Here is a 21625-nt window from a genome sequence, read left to right as displayed (position 1 = left end):
GGAGGGTATTATGCTGAGTGAAATAAGTCAATCAGAGAAGGACAAACATTATATGTTCTCATTCATTTGGGGAATATAAATAATAGTGAAAGGGAATATAAGGGAATGGAGAAGAAATGTTTGGGAAATATCAGTGAGGGTGACAAAACATGAGAGACACCTAACTCTGGGAAATGAACTAGGGGTGGTGGAAGGGGAGGAGGGCGTGGGGTGGGGGTGAATGGGTGACGGGCACTGAGGGGGGCACTTGACGGGATAAGCACTGGGTGTAATCTGTATGTTGGTAAATTGAACACCAATTAAAAATTAATTTATTTAAAAAACAAAAAAGAAAAGAAACCTCCCAAGACGCAAAAGTCCAGGGCCAGATGGCTTCCCAGGGGAATTCTATTAAACGTTTAAAGAAGAAACAATACCTCTTCTACTAAAGCTGTTTGGAAAGAGAGAAAGAGATGGGATAGTTCCAAACTCGTTCTCTGAGGGAAGCATCACCTTACTTCCAAAACCAAAGATTCTACCAAAAAGGAGAATTATAGACCAATATCCCTGATGAACACAGATGCAAAGACCTCAACAAGATACTAGCCAATAGGATCCAACAGTACATTAAGAATATTCACCATGACCAAGTGGGATGGACAAATACAAGGTGTTGGGCAATGTGGAAAGCTTTTCTGTTGGGATGGTGGGGGAGTGCCCTTTCATCATGGATTCTTGATTACTTCAAAACTATGAAAATCCCTTGGCCAGAAGAAGAGTCCAAATCAGAATCAAAGAAGAAAAACAATAGGTCAGAACTGGAAAAGGTGTTTTAGGCATCAGTTCAAGGAATGAAATATGAAATAGAAAGCAGGAGTAAGTCATACAAGGCATATAAGGCCATAAATTAATGAGGCCCATGAAAAATGAAAAGACATCAGAGACCCATTTTTATGGGTGCTCATGTGTGGCTTAGGCACAGATGTGAATGTTTAAAAGCACCAGGATGGACAGAACATCCGCTGTCCCAACCTACTCATTCCTAGATTCCCTAGCCTTGGGATAAGGCAAGGTGTCCCCTTTTTTGCCCAGTCTGAAATTCCGTCCCTAACAAAGTCTAAGCTTCAAGTTCCTATGCATTCCTTCGGTGCCCAGCCTTTTTCCTTGGCTCAGGCCCTGGAGCAGGCCTAGAGAAGGCTGTTTGTAGAGCATGTCCTGAAAGTGCTGGTGCATGGCAATATCCATGGGCACATGGGGATGGTCAGGAAAAATAAAAGACAGGGAGAATGTGAACAAATAAACTTATAGTAGTAGAGAGGTGGTAACCTTTATTACTTCAGTGATTCAGGAAGAATCCAGAACGTGGTTTCTTGAAGGGTAACATGATAGAGATTTCATGGGAGTTGAGCAAGTCTAGGTTGCTTGTGGGATTTTCCCAATGGTGATCATTGCTTATCAGCTGAGGCCTAGGATCAGCTCCTGGTGTATTTATATCCTATACATCCTTCTTGTGGATGGAGACTCCTCAACCAATGGCCAGGGTAAGGATGGTTCTAGATAGAGAACTAGGAGTGATGGACATAATTACTATAAAAGATACATAGACTGATTTCATAGCCTGCTGTACATTGATTCAGCATTTGGGAGCTATGCAGTCTGTCACTGTATTCACACGAGGCACAAAACCAAAAGTACTTTCCAGTGACTCCTCTAAATACCCTATCTGGCTTATTGATAGGTGGACATGGACTCAGAGGCCTTAAAAAGTACAAAGTACAGATGTTGTTCTTTCTCAGACACATGTGTAGGAAGGTGAGAAAGAAACACCTAGGGAAAGCAGGTATATAGTTCTTGACTACAAGAACTAAAGGTGAACTAGCACAAAAAACCCAGTGTTCTGTTTTGGCATCGACATTTACTCTAATGAGAACTGCGTTCTCTTCTAGGATACATAGGAACTAACAGAGAGTAATATGAACCCTGGATGAGCTAGCTCAGGTCCCACATCATTCTGTATAATGCACATTCTAGTGGGCCTGATGCAACAAGATGACCAGAAATTTCAGGTCACTGTGGTTGGGTTTTAAGGAGCCTAAAACAGGAAGAAGGCTGAGGATCGTCAAACAGACTTTGCCAATGGGACATGTAAATGGCTAGTAAGCTAGTCAAACAAGTAAATGAATCTCCCAAGTACTCTACCACTTGCAGAGTCATAGAAGGATGGCTTCTGACATCAGCAAGCATTGCTAAGTTCAAGTGCCTATTCTGCTTTGCAATGGGATTCCAGGGGAGGTTCTATGGCCACCAGGTGCTCCAAGGAAAGAATTTCCTAGGATTTGGCAGTTTGGGTCATCCTAATCTTAGAGTGGCCAGGAAGAAGAGCATTTACCCTATTGGGATGAGGAAAGCTTCTTCTTGATCCAGGGCTGCTCTAGACTGCTCTAGTTAGAAGCTGGTTTAACCTGTCTTCTTAGTGAAACTCAGTTCTTAAAGATCATCTTATCCTTTCCTAAGGGCTCACAAACTATCTGTTTGGTAATAGAAATCTGCCACAAATCAAATCTGCTAATCTGTCATTTCTTAAAGGACAACATATTATAGAAACTACAGATCAGTAGTACCTCTTCTATTTTCTGCTTTCTTCCACCACTAAAAGCAACTCTGTAATAATGTTTACCAACATTTATTAAACATATACAATATACAAAGCACTGAGTGTGCTTAAGCAGAGAGAAAAGACTCGATTTTGGGGGGGGTGGTTAACGATCATTTTTTATTTTTTATTTTTTTTAACAAATTTATTTTTTATTGGTGTTCAATTTGCCAACATATAGAATAACACCCAGTGCTCATCCCGTCAAGTACCCACCTCAGTGCCCATCACCCAGTCACCCCCACCCCCACCCACCTCCCCTTCCACCACGCCTAGTTCATTTCCCAGAGAAAGACTCGATTTTTATCCTCCAGAAGTCTCTCCTTCAATAGGGAAGCATAGAAATAACTATAATGTGAGAGAATAAAACAAGCACTCTGATAAGGATATAAATAAAGGCTTAAGGAAGCCCAGAAAAGAGAATAAAAATTCCAGCTGGAATTCCATGAAAACTATAAATGCTTTTAATAAGTGATTTTGGGACTATGTCTGTGGCTAAAGATTTTAATTCATTTAAAGTAACCTGGTTCTTGCTCTGTGTCTCTTATTGTGGACTTTAAATCCATCGATAAAGGGGCACCTGGGTGGCTCAATCAGTTAAGCATCTGCCTTTGGCTCAGGTCATGATCTCGGGGTCCTGGGATCGAGTACCACGGTGGGCTCCCAGCTTGGCAGGGAGTCTGCTTCTCCCTCTCCTCTGCCTTTCCTACTGCTTGTGCTCTCTAGCCCTCTCAAATGAATAAATAAAAAAATCTTTTTAAAAAATCCACCAACATGTGTAACTTTTCAGTTTTGTGAAGCATACTCTTTCCTTGAGAAAAGACACCATTGACTAGGTGGCAATAAAGAACAAAGCTATAAATTACCATATATATTTAGAATCTAAAAAGTTCTGCCAAAAAAATATGACAATTGCTACTTTCATTATAATTTCTTTTAAGGAAACCCACCCAGTTTGGTCACTTGCATAATAATTGCAAAGGTCTTAAGTAAATCAGTGCCTCAACTATCTTTTTGTGTACTGTTTTGGCCCTTTTCACAAAATCTAAAATAAAGGAATGGAGTGTTTGGGACATAAAATAGGAAAAAAACAGATTTAAAATTCTATTTAAAAAGACTCCAGTAAAGATTTATAATTTGATCAGATTCTTTTTTTTATCAGATTCTTAAGTTGAAGGTCAGAAGACAGACAATTGATGGAACCATTAGTTCAGAGTTATCTCAAAAAGGAAAAAGCAGCAAGCAGATTTTTTAAAAATCAAGTTACACAAAATGAAATAAATGGTCCTAAGCCGTAATCATAGAAATGGAAGAGAAAAGGAGGCTCAAGATAGCATTTCATAGCAACTAAATTATCTTCTTGCTATAACAACACCAAAGGGGGGTTACAGTTCAACTGGTATACTACTGGTAATAAGATTAACATTTTCTGGAAAATAATGTGGCAATAGAGAGCAAAAGCATTGTAAAATTCAGACTCATTAGCTCAAGGATCCCAATCCTGAAAATTTATCATAAAGACAGAATTCAACCCAAGAATAGAACCTGTCAATGTCAACATATTATCAATAGTAATGTCTATGATAGAAGAAAAAAACTGGAAACAACATATGTGCTGAGATAAGTAGTATCACAATGAGAAATCAAGCAGCTTCTAGGTCCTTCAGGATGTAGACAAGACCAGAAGGACTCCTGGAGTCAGAGCTGCAAGACCAGAGAAATAGCCCAGCAAGGACTGCCCTATGTAGAGCTCTGGCTTAGCCCTCTGAGGGAGGGAGCAACACTGAGGACAAGGAGGGCAGGAGAGAAGAGGGAGCAGCTGCTGAGCTGAACATGGAAAGAATGAGGAAAGGTCTAAGAGAAACTTTGAAAAATCATGGCAAGCTGCTAATGTCGGAGACAAGACAATGACAGTATGGGTCACCTGGAGACAGTGGCATCTCATTAAAACACTGTGTTAGTATTATATACCAAAAGCCTTCCTCCTTGTGTGTTTGTGCTTGTTTGTATTTTCCAGACTATCTGCAATAAATGTTATATTTATTACAATATATACAATTACATTACATGCTGTATATATAACATATCATTTACATAATTGGAAAAATGTTATTCTTTGGAAAGAATAAAATACAACACAAGAATCTCATCCTCACTATTCTAAGTGTGACAGCTTATTAGATGTGCACAATCCTACATTTCTGCACAGACCCAGTGAATCAGAATCTGCAGGTTAACAAGTCACAGGTGGTTCCCACATGTATTTATAGTCTGAGAAGCACTGTACTGCTTCCTCCTGCTCCTCACACCCCCCAAAGTGTACGAGGCATGAGAACTTACCAGACTCTGCTGTAGCCTTCCTGGGTGCAGACATGTTGTCCCCATTCCCAGATGAGATGGGTAAAAGGCTTCTGCAGGTACTAAGCTTTGTGCCCCAAGAGTCAGGCAGAAGGACTGATTAGATCCTGGGGCCCGCACACAACTGTTGTTCACCTGGTTGAACACACAATGCAAATTTCTATTAGACAACTCGAGTTTTCACAGCTTTAACAGATTATTACTGATACTTAATCAGTCACTGTCACTCAGTGTTTTAACTCTTTTAATGCCACACTTATGCTAAACCAGGTGTTGGGGATTCAACATTGAATGGATAAGAACTTACTACAGACCCTGTCTTCAAGTAGTTCATGTTCAAGCTATCAAAAATCCTCAGATAGAATAGCATATTTTTCTCTTCTAATCTTTGTCATAATAGGCCTATAAAATCATGTTATGTTGTTTCCACTGGTTAAAAACCTAGAATATTTTTTGTCCACATCCTCTCCATTAGCTACCTGCAAATGATACTGGATTACTGTAGTTGAAATCTAAAAGTTAATTTTGAAACATATTTTTTAAAACTTTGAGATATAGGATCTTAATAAAGATTATTTGAAACATGTACGTAAGGCAAATAGGTAGTATGTCATCTTAACACGATATGATGATCGTTAACAGGCTCTGCCAAGGATTATTCAGTTATGTAGAGAATTGTACCTTCAACTAATTGTTTAAATCCTAGACTTAGTAAAATTACATGTTTCTGCTAATTAGGTGCCAAAATAAACAATCTTCTGTTTCATTCATGACATAAATTGCTTTGGCACATTACTTCAAACCTCCTCAACATCGGGTCCATCTGCTTGTTCATCTGGCTGTTCTTGCTTTTTATCTTACCTCTTACCTTCCTCTCTCTTTTTAGGAAATATGTCTGTAATTACAAAAGAGTGCCCATTTCAAAATATATAGTTCCTGTACCCTTTAATCAATAGACCTTGGCACTGGAGGGTATTATGCTGAGTGAAATAAGTCAATCGGAGAAGAACAAACATTATATGGTCTCATTCATTTGGGGAATATAAAAAATAGTGAAAGGGAATAAAGGGGAAAGGAGAAAAAATAAGTGGGAAATATCAGAAAGGGAGACAGAACATGAAAGACTCCTAACTCTGGGAAACGAACTAGGGGTGGTAGAAGGGGAGGTGGGCGGGGGGTGGGGGTGAATGGGTGACGGGCACTGAGGGGGGCACTTGACGGGATGAGCACTGGGTGTTATTCTATATGTTGACAAATTGAACACCAATAAAAAATAAATTTATTAAAAAAATAGACCTTGAGTAATATAACCCAAGAAACTATTTATTTAAAGGGTGCAGTCATGAACATACACACATTATTTATGTGTACAGAGAAGAGTTGATGTAGCAGGTCTGAGGCTGCTACATTTAGAAAAACCTACTTACAAGGGTGGCCCTTGGCTGTCATCTGGGAAATTGCTTGGGAAAACTTTCCCTAAATGAGAAGAGTTGGCTTATTGTGCCTACACAGAACAAATGATGTGGTGTACGCTGAACACCTGATTTCTTTATGGGTATGTGGAATTTTAGTGACCACCATCAGTTACACAAATACTGTGTGCTTCCATGACTGACTCCCATGAAAGACCCTCAATTCCTAGCCTCAGGTGAGCTTCCTTGGTAGACAACAAGACAACTTGTTGCTGGGGGAATTAAGTACATTCTGTATGACCTCACTGAGAGAAGACTCTGAAAAGGTTGCACCTGGTTTCTACCTACAAAGGACTGAATTTTTGTGTCCCTCCAAAATTTATACATTTAAACTTTAATTCCAATGTGATGGTATTTGGAGGTGGGGTCTTTAGGAAGTAATTAGGCCATGAGAGTGGAACTCTTGTTAATGGGAGTGGTGCCCTTATAAGAAGACCAGAGAGCCAAGTACAGCTCTCTTTCCAACATGTGAGGGATACAACAAAAAGATGGCAGTCTGCAACCTGGAAGAGTCCTCACCAAAACATGACCATGCTGATACCCTAATCTTGGACTTGTAGCACCCAAAACTATGAGAAATAAATGTTTGCTGTTTAAGCTACTTGGTTTCTGGTATTTTGTTGTAGCAGCCTCAAGTCACCAAGAGGAAAATTGGTACTGAGAAGTAGGGGTGCTGCTACATTGGTAATGTGTGGAGGCTGAAAGAGTCTGAGGTACACACCAGGAAAGGTCTAGACTGCCATGAAAGGACACTTAAAGGCAATTCTGGTAGAGCTCAGGAAGATAAGGAGAGCGCTATAGACAAAGCTTCCACTTTCTTAGAGAACACCTAAGTCTCCATGAAAAGAATTTTGGTAGAAATGTGGATGGTAAAGGTGATTTTGATGAAGTCTCAGACTAAAATGAGGAATAGGTCACTGCACAATGTTAAAGAATCAGTGGAAAAGGGTAGATAACATACATGAGCAGGTGGAAAATTTTAGGAGGGGGGCAGAATCTACTTTAAAAAATCAAATGGAAATACTAGAAATAAAAACAGTATCAGAGATAAAGGATTTCTTAAATTGAGCTATTCAGAAGACTGAACACAGCTGGAGAAAAAAACTAAGCTTCAAGATAGGTAAAAGATAGGTAAATATAAATTACCCAAAATGAAACAAGCAGATGAGTGAAAATCAGATCATTCAAAAGTCATAGAACATTATCAAATGGCCTAATTTCTGTATAATTGAAGCCACCAAAAGAGAATAATTAAGAAATTTCCATAATTAATATGATACAAAAATCACAATTCAAATAAATGCTCAGAACCCCAAGTAGCGGGAAGGGATATGGACTACACATATCACAGTCCAAGTGCTGAAAAACAAAGATATTAAGAAAAAAATCTTAGAGGTATCTAGATAAAAAGGAAAATTGCAAGATACTTCTTAGCAAAAAGGATTCAAGCCAGAAGACAATAGAATGACTTCTTTAAAATGCTGATGGATAACTGTCATCCCAGAATTTCATTTCTGCCACAAGCATCTTTCAATTTTGAGGTCAAAATAAAGAAAAAAAAAAGAAAGAAAATACAGAAAATTAAAGAAAAAATACAGAAATATAAAGATAAATATACAAAAAGAAAAAAGAAAAAATAAACAGAATTCTGTGTCATCATCTTAGCACTAAAAGAAATGTTAAAGGAAGCTCTTCAAGAAGAAAAGGTGTGAGGGACGCCTGGGTTGAGTGTCTGCCTTTGGCTCAGGGCATGATCCTGGGGTCCTGGGATCGAGTCCCACATCGGGCTCCCTGCAAGTAGCCTCCCTCTGCCCGTATCTCTGCCTCTGTGTGTGTGTGTGTGTGTGTGTGTGTCTTTCATAAATAAATAAAATATTTTAAAAAAAGGAGTGTGACACACATGTAAATTTGAAGCTAAATACACATTAAACATGTGAAAAATACTAGAAATGGTAAAAATTCAAAAGAATGTGTGTCTTTAAAAGATCATAGCTAGGAAATCATCACTCCCATCCTCAGAAGAAAAGGCTGAAGAATGTAAAAACCAATGATTTTTCTTAGATCCACCAGAAAATTGAGGAGGCAAAGCAAATTATCACCCCAAATCTGGAGAGAGAGAGGCAAATACAGGGAAGCAAAGCTGAGATCAGCTTACTTACAACAGAAGGTACCAGAGCCAGTAAGGGGTAGGAAGAATTAAACAGTAAGTTTTACAAAGTGTTAGAGGCTGAGTGTGGACCACTTTGGAAGTCAAAAACCCCTGAGGTGAAGGTGGTCAAAAGATACTGACTTGCAATTATAAAATACATAACCCCTGGAGATATAATGTACAGCAGGTAACCAGAGTCAATAATTCTATACTGCATATTTGAAAGTTGCTCAGAGAGTAGGTCTGAAAAGTTCTTACCACAAGAAAAAAATTAGAACTATGTGGTGATGGATATCATTTAATCTTACTAAATGGTGGTGATTTCTCAACATATACAAATATTGAATCATTATGTTCTTCATCTGAAATGAATATAATGTTATAGGCCAATTATATAAATTCTTTAAAAATGGGCAAAATATAGACATTCGCCCAAAACAGGTAAAGAAATTGCCAGTAAACATGTGAAAAGTTGCAACATGAATAAGTAACAGGAAATAGCAAAATAGAGAGGAGGGGCCAGATGGCGGAAGAGTAGGGTCCCCAAGTCACCGGTCCCCACCAAATTACCTAGATGACCTTCAAATCATCCTGAAAATCTATAAATTCAGCCTGAGATTTAAAGAGAGACCAGCTGGAATGCTACAGTGAGAAGAGTTCGGCTTCTATCAAGGTAGGAAGACGGGGAAAAAGAAATAAAGAAACAAAAGGCCTCCAAGGGGGAGGCGAGGAGCCGGGCTGAGGCGGGGGCGAGTGTCCCCAGGACAGGAGAGCCCCGTCCCGGAGGAGCAGGAGCTGCACCAACCTTCCCCGGGCGGAAAGGCCTCGCAGGGAGTTAGAGCAGGACCCCGGAGGGCAGGGATGCCCTCGGGCTCCGGGGAACACTAACAGGCACCTGCGCCCTGGGAGATGCCCCGAGCACCCTAAGGGCTGCAGCGCGCACGGCGGGACCCGGAGCAGCTCGGAGGGGCTTGGGCGGCGGCTCCGCGGAGGGGGCTGCGGGGCAGGAGCGCGAATCCAACAGCGCAGGCTCCGCAGCACAGGGCGCCGGGACACAGCCCAGGATCCAGCCTCCCCCCGGGACAGGCAGAGGCCGGGAGGGCCCAGGACAGCAAGGACGCTCCTGCCTGGAGCTGAGCAGATCAGCGGCCCCGCCCCGGAGCCTCCAGGCCCTGCAGACAGAGAGCCCCGGAGTAATTGCGGGGGCTGACTCCAGGCCCTGCAGACGGATAGCCCCGGAGCTACTGCGGAGGCTGACTCCAGGGTCCCAGAGCTGCCCCCGCCACTGTGGCTTCCTCCCGGGGCCTCACGGGGTGAACAACCCCCACTGAGCCCTGCACCAGGCGGGGGGCAGAGCAGCTCCCCCAAGTGCTGACACCTGAGAATCAGCACAGCAGGCCCCTCCCCCAGAAGACCAGCGTGACGGACCAGTTCCAGGGGAAGTCAAGGGACTTAAAGTATACAGAATCAGAAGATACTCCCCCATGTTTTTTGGGGTTTTTTTTGTTTTGTTTTGTGTTTTTTTTCTTTCTTTTCGATTTCTGATTGCTTCCCCACCCCCCTTTTTTTCACCTTTCTTTTTCTATCTCTTTTTCTTCTCTTTTTTTCCCTTTTTTTCTTCTTTCTCTTCTTTTTCTCTTTTCTTTCCTTCTCTCTCTCTCCTTTTCTCCTTTTCCCAATACAACTTGTTTTTGGCCACTCTGCACTGAGCAAAATGACTAGAAGGAAAACCTCACCTCAAAAGAAAGAATCAGAAACAGTCCTTTCTCCCACAGAGTTACAAAATCTGGATTACAATTCAATGTCAGAAAGCCAATTCAGAAGCACTATTATACGGCTACTGGTGGCTCTAGAAAAAAGCATAAAGGACTCAAGAGACTTCATGCCTGCAGAATTTAGATCCAATCAGGAATAAATTAAAAATCAATTAAATGAGATGCAATCCAAGCTAGAAGTCCTAAAGACGAGGCTTAACAAGGTGGAAGAACGAGTGAGTGACATAGAAGACAATTGATGGCAAAGAGGGAAACTGAGGAAAAAAGAGACAGACAATTAAGAGACCATGAAGGCAGATTAAGGGAAATAAACGACAGCCTGAAGAAGAAAAACCTACGTTTAATTGGGGTTCCCGAGGGCGCCGAAAGAGACAGAGGGCCAGAATATGTATTTGAACAAATCCTAGCTGAAAACTTTCCGAATCTGGGAAGGGAAACAGGCATTCAGATCCAGGAAATAGAGAGATCCTCCCCTAAAATAAATAAACCATTCAACACCTCGACATTTAATAGTTAAGCTTGCAAATTCCAAAGATAAAGAGAAGATCCTTAAAGCAGCAAGAGACAAGAAATCCCTGACCTTTATGGGGAGGAGTATTAGGGTAACAGCAGACCTCTCCACAGAGACCTGGCAGGCCAGAAAGGGCTGGCAGGATATATTCAGGGTCCTAAATGAGAAGAACATGCAACCAAGAATACTTTATCCAGCAGGGCTCTCATTCAAAATGGAAGGAGAAATAAAGAGCTTCCAAGACAGGCAGCAACTGAAAGAATATGTGACCTCCAAACCAGCTCTGCAAGAAATTTTAAGGGGGACTCTTAAAATTCCCCTTTAAGAAGAAGTTCAGTGGAACAATCCACAAAAACAAGGACTGAATATATATCATGATGACACTAAACTCATATCTGTCAATAGTAACTCTGAACGTGAACGGGCTTAATGACCCCATCAAAAGGCGCAGGGTTTCAGGCTGGATTAAAAAGCAGGACCATCTATTTGCTGTCTACAAGAGACTCATTTTAGACAGAAGGACACCTACAACCTGAAATTAAAAGGTTGGAGAACCATTTACCATTCAAATGGTCCTCAAAAGAAAGCAGGGGTAGCCATCCTCATATCAGATAAATTAAAATTTACCCCGAAGACTATAGTGAGAATGAAGAGGGACACTATCTCATACTCAGAGGATCTATCCAACAAGAGGACTTAACAATCCTCAATATATACGCCCCGAATGTGGGAGCTGCCAAATATTTAAACCAATTAATAACCAAACTGAAGAAATACTTTGATAATAATACACTTATACTTGGTGACTTCAATCTAGCTCTTTCTACCCTCGATAGGTCTTCTAAGCACAACATCTCCAAAGAAACAAGAGCTTTAAATGATACACTGGACCAGATGGCTTTCACAGGTATCTACAGAACTCTACATCCAAACTCAACTGAATACACATTCTTCTCAAGTGCACATGGAACTTTCTCCAGAATAGACCACATACTGGGTCACAAACCGGGTCTGAACCGATACCAAAAGATCCGGATAGTCCCCGGTATATTCTCAGACCATAATGCCTTGAAATTAGAACCAAACCACAACAAGAAGTTTGGAAGGACCACAAACAAGTGGAGGTTAAGGACCATCCTGCTAAAACATGAAAGGGTCAACCAGGAAATTAGGGAAGAATTAAAAAGATTCATGGAAACTAATGCGAATGAAGATACAACCATTCAAAATCTTTGGGATGCAGGAAAAGCAGTCCTGAGGGGGAAATACATCGCAATACAAGCATCCATTCAAAAACTGGAAAGAACTCAAATACAAAAGCTCACCTTACACATAAAGGAGCTAGAGAAAAAACAGCAAATAGATCCTACACCCAGCAGAAGAAGAGAGTTAATTAATATTCGAGCAGAACTCAATGAAATCGAGACCAAAGAACTGTGGAACAGATCAACAGAACCAGGAGTTGGTTCTTTGAAAGAGTTAATAAGATAGATAAACCATTAGCCAGCCTTATTAAAAAGAAGAGAGAGAAGACTCAAATTAATAAAATCATGAATGAGAAAGGAGAGATCACTACCAACACCAAGGAAATACAAACGATTTTAAAAACATATTATGAACAGCTCTACGCCAATAAATTAGGCAATCTAGAAGAAACGGATGCATTCCTGGAAAGCCACAAACTACCAAAACTGGAACAGGAAGAAACAGAAAACCTGAACAGGCCAATAACCAGGGAGGAAATTGAAGCAGTCATCAAAAACATCCCAAGACACAAGAGTCCAGGGCCAGATGGCTTCCCAGGAGAATTCTATCAAACGTTTATAGAAGAAATCATACCTTTCTACTAAAGCTGTTTGGAAAGATAGAAAGAGATGGAGTACTTCCAAATTCGTTCTATGAGGCTAGCATCACCTTAATCCCAAAACCAGACAAAGACCCCACCAAAAAGGAGAATTACAGACCAATATCCCTGATGAACATGGATGCAAAAATTCTCAACAAGATACTAGCCAATAGGATCCAACAACACATTAAGAAAATTATTCACCATGACCAAGTAGGATTTATCCCCGGGACACAAGGCTGATTCAACACTCATAAAACAATCAGTGTGATTCATCATATCAGCAAGAGAAAAACCAAGAACCATATGATCCTCTGCAGAGAAAGCATTTGACAAAATACAGCATCCATTCCTGATCAAAACTCTTCAGAGTGTAGGGATAGAGGGAACTTTCCTTGACATCTTAAAAGCCCTCTACGAAAAGCCCACAGCAAATATCATTCTCAATGGGGAAGCACTGGGAGCCTTTCCCCTAAGATCAGGAACAAGACAGGGATGTCCACTCTCACCACTGCTATTCAACATAGTATTGGAAGTCCTAGCCTCAGCAATCACACAACAAAAAGACATTAAAGGCATTCAAATTGGCAAAGAAGAAGTAAAACTCTCCCTCTTCACCGATGACATGATACTCTACATAGAAAACCCAAAAGCCTCCACCCCAAGATTGCTAGAACTCATACAGCAATTTGGTAGCGTGGCAGGATACAAAATCAATGCCCAGAAATCAATGGCATTTCTATACACTAACAAGGAGACTGAAGAAAGAGAAATTAAGGAGTCAATCCCATTTACAATTGCACCCAAAAACATAAGATACCTAGGAATAAACCTAACCAAAGAGGTAAAGGATCTATACCCTAAAAACTTCTGAAAGAAATTGAGAAAGACACAAAGAGATGGAAAAATATCCCATGCTCATGGATTGGCAGAATTAATATTGTGAAAATGTCAGTGTTACCCAGGGCAATTTATATGTTTAATGCAATCCCTATCAAAATACCATGGACTTTCTTCAGAGAGTTAGAACAAATTATTTTAAGATTTGTGTGGAATCAGAAAAGACCCCGTATAGCCAGGGGAATTTTAAAACGACAATGAGATGCCACCTCACAGCAGTGAGAATGGGGAAAATTAACAAGGCAGGAAACAACAAATGTTGGAGAGGATGCAGAGAAAAGGGAACCCTCCTGCACTGTTGGTGGGGATGTGAACTGGTGCAGCCACTCTGGAAAACTGTGTGGAGGTTCCTCAAAGAGTTAAAAATAGACCTGCCCTACAACCCAGCAATTGCCCTGTTGGGGATTTACCCCAAAGATTCAGATGCAATGAAACGCTGGGACACCTGCACCCCGATGTTTCTAGCAGCAATGTCCACAATAGCCAAACTGTGGAAGGAGCCTCGGTGTCCATGGAAAGATGAATAGATAAAGAAGATGTGGTTTATGTATACAATGGAATATTACTCAGCCATTAGAAATGACAAATACCCATCGTTTACTTCAACGTGGATGGAACTGGAGGGTATTATGCTGAGTGAAGTAAGTCAATCGGAGAACAAACAGTGTATGTTCTCATTCATTTGGGGAATATAAATAATAGTGAAAGGGAATAGAAGGGAAGGGAGAAGAAATGTGTGGGAAATATCAGAAAGGGAGACAAAACTTTAAGACTCCTAACTCTGGGAAATGAACTAGGGGTGGTGGAAGGGGAGGTGGGTGGGAGGTGGGGTGACGGGCACTGAGGGCGGCACTTGACGGGATGAGTACTGGGTGTTATTCTGTATGTTGGTAAATTGAACACCAATAAAAAATTAATTTATTTTAAAAAAAAGAAAAGAAAATGCAAAATAAAACTGCAATAAGATACCACTACTTCCCACACTAGAAAGCCCAAAACTAAAATGGCTAAAAATTGGAAGTTTTGACAATGATTTGGAAAAGTTATGTATTCTCATGTATAGTTGGAGAATGTAAAATGATACAAATGCTTTTAAATCAAGTGTGGCAGTTTCTTTTTATATTAAGCATATACTTACCACAGAAGTAGCACATTCACTCTTAGATATTTACAAAGGAAAATTTATTAAGTGAACGGAAAACCTAGATACCCACAGAGACTTCCTCATCCATGTTCATAGCAGAGCTTTTCATAATAATTACAACCTTAAAACAGTCCAGATGCCCCTCATTGGATGAATGTATAATCATATAATGGAACGAAATATAGCTCCAAAATAAAAAAAGGAGTGGGGGAAAGAACTCAATAACTAAGGGTCCCTACTTACAGAGGCCCCAATACTTGTATGGATTTTAGCTCCAGGAACTCCACCAGGTTCTCATGAGGAAAAATATTTTTAAAAATATAATAACCTGTGCTTTAGATGAGAGAGAGGAGAACAGAATAACCATTTTGCATTGTTCCTAAACTCTCCAGGATAATGGCCTGCACTCCTAGGAAAAGTACTTGACTAGAGCCTTACCTGACCTCGAGGAAGAGCAATGGGCAACTCTAGGCTCCTCTAACCACCTGCCTTATGTAAAAAGGAAAAAAGGAGAGACTAAAAACATTTCAGAAAGTTGCAACCCAAGGACTTCACACCCACAAAGAAATGAGATCTAATCATAAGATTAAACAATGCTTTTCCTCCTCAAAACCCTACCATCTCAATTAGGCTTCAGTATGTCAGCAGGGGATTATAACCGAAAAAGTTGCAAGCCACAAACTCTATTTAAGGAGGAATTCTTAGGAAGACCTAAAGAGAAAAAAGGTAGGGAAAGATTAAAAATATATATATATTAGAAGAAACTGCTATCCCTGGCACTTACAGCTTTGGAAACATTACACAGAGTCCAGCTCCTAGCCAGAATGACAAAAACCTCATTCTAAGTACCTACCTCAGTTCCTACTATGCTAATACTACGTCTTGCTTTCAACAAAACTTACAAAACATTCTAAACAAGCAAAAGAAAAATCCCACTATCTGAGGAGACAAAGCAAATATCAGAACTACATTCATACATGACACATATATTGATTGAAATTATCAGGTAGGGATTTAATATAACAAGAGCTCTGACAAAAAAAAGTAAATAATGTACAAGAACAGATGAGTAATGTACACAAAGAGATGGAAATTCTAAAAAGAATAAAAAGGAAATGCTCAAAGCTGAAATCATTACAACATAAATGAAGAATGCTTTTGATGAACTCCGCACAGACTGGACATGGCTGTGAAACGAGCCAAGTGAGCTTGAAGATATGTCAACATAAACTCCCCAAACTGAAAAGACAGAGAAAAAAGAAAGGGTGGGTAGGGAACAGAACAAAATATATAACAACTACTGGACAATTCAAAAAGTATAATGTATGTATAATGGGAATGCCACAAGGAGAATAAAGGAAGGGAAAAAAGCAGGAAAGGAGGGAGAAAGGGAGGGAGGGAAGAAGGAAGGCACAGAAATACTTGAAGAAAAATTAATCAAGAATTCCCCAAAATTAGTAACAGATATCAGACCAAAGACCCAAGAAGCTCAGAGAACACCAAGGAGGATAAATACCCAAAGCATATCATATTAAAACTGCAGAAAACCAAAGACAAAGAGAAAAATCTTGAAAGAAGTGAGAAGAGGGTAAAAATACCTATAGGGGAACAAGAGTAAGAATTACATCAGATTTCTCATCAGAAACCACACAATGAAGACTATAGAGTGGAGTACTTTAAATGTTGAAAGGAAAAAATCCAAATTTAGAATTCTGTATCCAGTGAAATTATCCTTCCAATGTGAAGGAGAAACAGACTTTCTCAAACAAACAAAAACTGGGGGACTTTGCCACTAGCAGATCGTCTTTGCAGGAAATTGTAAAGTTCTTCAAAGAAAAGGAAAAGGAAAAGGAAAGGTCAAAAACCAAGAGGTACAGTAACAAAGGACATCACAGAAGGAATAAATGAAGGTGAAATAGAATTGTTTCTTTTTCTTATTCCTAATTGATCTAATAACTTTCAAAGTAATAAAACCAGCAATGTACTGGGTGATTATAGCATATGGATAAATGAAATGACAACAATGTTATAAGGGATAAGAGGGAAAAACTGAGGCTAGTATGTAATAAGATTATTGGAATGCCTATGAAACAGCATAATCTTATTTGAATGTGGACTTATATTTATTATAAACGTTTACTACAAACACTAGGATAGCAACTAAAAAATTATTTTTTAATTAAGAGAAGAAAAAATGATTTACCATAAATTACTGACCATGAAATGATCAATTAAAATCAGAGAAGGCAAAAAAAAAGTGGGAGAAGATAAAGAAACCAAGAACAAGTATAACAAATAGAAAACAATTATAAATATGATAGACATTAACTCCACTACATTATTATCACTTTACATGTGAATAGTCTAGTAAATACATTAACATGTCAGAGTAGATTTTTAAAAGACCCAAATACAAGTTGTCTAGAAGAATCCCACTTTAGGGGTGCTCGGGTGGCTCAGCCACTTAGGCATCCGACCCTTGATTTTGGCTCACGTCATGATTTCGGGGTCATGAGATCAAGCTCTGCATCAGGTTGTGCTGGGTATAGAGCCTGCTGGAGATTCTCTCTCTCTCTCTCTCTCTCTCTCTCTCTCTCTCTCTCTCTCCCTTCTGTCCCTCCCCTTCACCCTCAAAAAATAAAAAGAGCCCCACTTTAAATATGAAGGCAAATATTAATTTTTTAGAAAGGAAAAGAAATAGATGTAGGATGTTAACACTACTCAAAAGAAAGCTAGAGAGTATCTATAGCAATCTCATGCAAAGACTCCAGAACAAGGAAAATTATCAAGGACAAGGAGTGGTACTACATAGTGATAAGTCATCCATTCTCCAAGAGGATATAACAATCCTTAACTTGTATGTGGCCTAACAAAAGTATCAAAATATGTGAGGCAGAAAGTAAAAGTAATAAAACTACAAAGAGAAATGAACAAATCCACTATTTTAGTTATAGACTTCAGCACCCTTCTATCAGTAGTTGAAAGATCAGTAAGCAGAAATTCAGTAAGGACACAGTTGAACCAATAAACACCAGCAATCAACTATATCTAATTGACATTTATTTATTACATACTTCTTTCACAACAGCAGAATAAAAACTCTTCTCAAGCTTACATGGAACATTCACAAAGATAGGTCATATCTCAAGCCATAAAACATACTTAAATTTAAGAGTACAAAATATGCTCTAAGCCCATTGTGAAATTAAACTAGAAATAAATAATAGAAGGACAGCTGGGGATTAAACAATATGTGATTAGATAACACAGAAGTCAAAGAATTCTCAAGAGAAATTTAAAAATATTTTGAACTAAATAAAAATGGAAATACAACTTAACAAAATTTGTGAGACACAGCAAAAGCAGTGCTTAGAAAGAAATGTAAAGGACTAAATACGTATATTAGAAAAAGAAAGATAAAATCAACCACTAAGCTTCTACCTCAGAAAATAAGAGAAAGGGTGAGGAATGTAAACCCAAAATACACAAGAAAAGACAATAAATATCAGAGCAGAAATAGATGAAATTGATACCACCAAATCAATAAAGAAAATCAATTAAGTAAAAAACTTGTTTTGCAAAGATTAATATAATCAATAAACCAGGATAACAAAATAAGTGAGATGATAGCAATTACTAATATCAGAAATAAAAAGGGGTCATTACTACTGATTCTATGAACATTAGAAGGATAATAGAGGAAATTTGATAACTTAAAGAGATCAATTCTTTATAAAATATAAACTATCAGTATTCACAAAAGAAAAAGTGGATCATCTGAATTGGCCTATGTCTATTAAAATAAATTAAATAGCTCTTCCCCCAAGCGGCCTGAGATGACCTCCAGAGATGGTTCGCTACTCACTGGACCCAGAATACCCTACAAAATCATGCAAGTCGAGAGGTTCAAATCTTTGTGTTCACTTTAAGAACACACATGAAAGTGCCCAGGCCATCAAGGGTATCCATATCTGAAAAGCCACCAAGTATCTGAAAGATGTCACTTTGCAGAAGCAGTGTGTGCCATTCCCTCGCTACAATGGTGGAGTTGACCAAAGAGTGGGGCTGGACACAGGGTTGGTGGCCCAAGAAGAGTGCTGAATTTTTACTGCACATGCTTAAAAATGTGGAGAGTAATGCTGAACTTAGGGGTTTAGATGTAGATTCTCTGGTCATTGAGCACATCCAGGTGAACAAAGCCCCCGAGATGCGACACAGAACCTACAGGGCTCATGGCCGGATTAACCCACACATGAGCTCTCCCTGCGACATCAAGATGATTCTTACTGATAAAGAGAAGATTGTTCCTAAACCAGAAGAGGAGGTTGCACAGAAGAAAAAGATATCCCAGAAGAAACTGAAGAAACAAAAACTTATAGCCCGGGAGTAAATTCTGCATAGAATAAATGCAAATTTAAAAAATAAATTAATTAAATCAATAAAAACCATACCAATTCTCTCCAATCTATTCCACAAAACAGAATAGTAGAGAACTCATTCTATAAAGCTAACATTGCCCTAACATCAAAACCAGATAAAGACACTAAAAGAAAAGAAAGAAAAAACCCTATAAGCCAAAATCACTCATGAACACAGATACAAAAATCTTCAACAAAAATATTAGTAATTGAATCCAGTAACATATACATATAATTATACACCCTGACCAGCAAAAATTATTCCAGGTATGCAAGGCTGGTTCAACATTTGAAGACCAATTGATGTAATGCAACAAAACAAGCTAAAGAAGAAAAATTATACTAACATATCAATACACACAGAAAAAAATATTTAACAAAATCCAAATACATTCACAATAAAAACTCTCAGAAAACTAGGATTGGAGGAGGGGAACTTCCTCAACTTGATAAATAACATCTACAAAAAGTTCTACAGGTAATTTAATGATGATAAACTGGATGCTTTCTTCTAAGATGGGGAACAAGGCAAGGTTGTCCTCTCCCACCACTCCTATTCAAGATCAAATTATAGAAGTCCTACCTAACACATATGACAAGAAAATGAAATAAAAGACATACAGATTGGAAAGGAAAAAATAAAACTGTCTTTCGTCTCAGATCACATGATAGTCTATGAAGAAAACCCCCAAGAATCAACAACAAAAGAACTCCTGGAACAAATAAGCAATTACAGCAAGACTGAAGGGTACAAAGTTAACACACAAATATCAATTCCGTTCCTATATATCAGCAATGAAGAAATGGAATCAGAAATAAAAAAATAAATCATTACAATAGCTTCACCTAAAATGAAATACATAGGTATAAATCTAATAAAATATGTACTGGATATATATGAGGAACTCTACAAAACTGATGAAAGAAAGGAAACATCAACAGTGTAAGAGGCTTCCCTTTTCTCTGCATCCTCTCCAACATTTGTTGTTTCCTGCCCTGTTAATTTTCCCCATTCTCACTGGTGTGAGGTGGTGTCTCATTGTGGTTTTGATTTGTATTTCCCTGATGGCCAGTGATGCGGAGCATTTTCTCATGTGCGTGTTGGCCATGTCTATGTCTTCCTCTGTGAGGTTTCTGTTCATGTCTTTTGCCCATTTCATGATTGGATTGTTTGTTTCTTTGGTGTTGAGTTTAAGAAGTTCTTTATAGATCTTGGAAACTAGTCCTTCATCTGATACGTCATTTGCAAATATCTTCTCCCATTCTGCAGGTTGCCTTTTAGTTTTGTTGACTGTATCCTTTGCTGTGCAAAAGCTTCTTGTCTTGATGAAGTCCCAATAGTTCATTTTTGCTTTTGCTTCTTTTGCCTTCGTGGATGTATCTTGCAAGAAGTTACTGTGGCCGAGTTCAAGAAGGGTGTTGCCTGTGTTCTCTAGAATTTTGATGGAATCCTGTCTCACATTTAGATATTTCATTTATTTTGAGTTTATCTTTGTGTATGGTGCAAGGGAGTAGTCTAGTTTCATTCTTCTGCATGTGGATGTCCAATTTTCCCAGCACCATTTATTGAAGAGGCTGTCTTTCAGGTAAACTGTGTGGAGGTTCCTCAAAGAGTTAAAAATAGACCTGCCCTACAACCCAGCAATTGCACTGCTGGGGATTTACCACAAAGATGCAGATGCAATGAAATTCCGGGACACTTGCACCCCGATGTTTATAGCAGCAATGTCCACAATAGCCAAACTGTGGAAGGAGCCTCAGTGTCCATCGAAAGATGAATGGATAAAGAAGATGTGGTCTATGTATACAATGGAATATTACTCAGCCATTAGAAATGACAAATACCCCCCATTTGCTTCAACGTGGATGGAACTGGAGGGTATGACGCTGAGTGAAGTAAGTCAATCAGAGAAGGACAAACAGTGTATGGTCTCATTCATTTGGGGAATATAAATAATAGTGAAAGGGAGAAGAAATGGGTAGGAAATATCAGAAAGGGAGACAGAACATGAAGACTCCTAACTCTGGGAAACGAACTAGGGGTGGTGGAAGGGGAGGAGGGCGGGAGGTGGGGGTGAATGGGTGACGGGCACTGAGGGGGGCACTTGATGGGATGAGCACTGGGTGTTATTCTGTATGTTGGCAATTTGAACACCAATAAAAAACAAATTTATTATTTAAAAAATAAAAAATAAAAGATTTTGGAAAAAAAAGGAAACATCTAAATAAATGAAGAAATATTTCATGTTCATGGATAGAAAGACTCAAAACTGTTAAGATCTCAATTCTTGCAAATATGTTTTATAGAGTCAATGCAATTTCAATCAAAATCCCAGCAAGTCATTTTGGAGTTACCAATAAAGTCATTCTAAACTGTATGTGAAAAAGGCAAAAGATTCAGAATAATCAACACAATACTG

General features: G+C 39.0%; 1 protein-coding gene and 1 pseudogene across 1 annotated transcript in view; one reads left to right on the top strand and one right to left on the bottom strand.

Moving 5' to 3' along the window:
• The window catches only part of PTPN20 (protein tyrosine phosphatase non-receptor type 20), a 133517-nt gene that overhangs the window by 98981 nt on the left and 12911 nt on the right, over positions 1 to 21625 (bottom strand). Inside the window, exon 2 of the mRNA XM_041731215.1 lies at positions 4973 to 5125. Coding sequence (XP_041587149.1) covers positions 4973 to 5017 — 45 coding nt within the window. The 5' untranslated portion in view covers positions 5018 to 5125. The remainder of the gene's footprint in view (positions 1 to 4972; positions 5126 to 21625) is intronic.
• On the top strand, positions 18637 to 19198 carry LOC121484870 (annotated as a pseudogene).

This window comes from Vulpes lagopus, chromosome 2, assembly GCF_018345385.1.
Source record: "Vulpes lagopus strain Blue_001 chromosome 2, ASM1834538v1, whole genome shotgun sequence".
NCBI classification, from domain to species: Eukaryota; Metazoa; Chordata; class Mammalia; order Carnivora; family Canidae; genus Vulpes; species Vulpes lagopus.
This window is presented reverse-complemented; position numbering and strand designations above follow the sequence as displayed.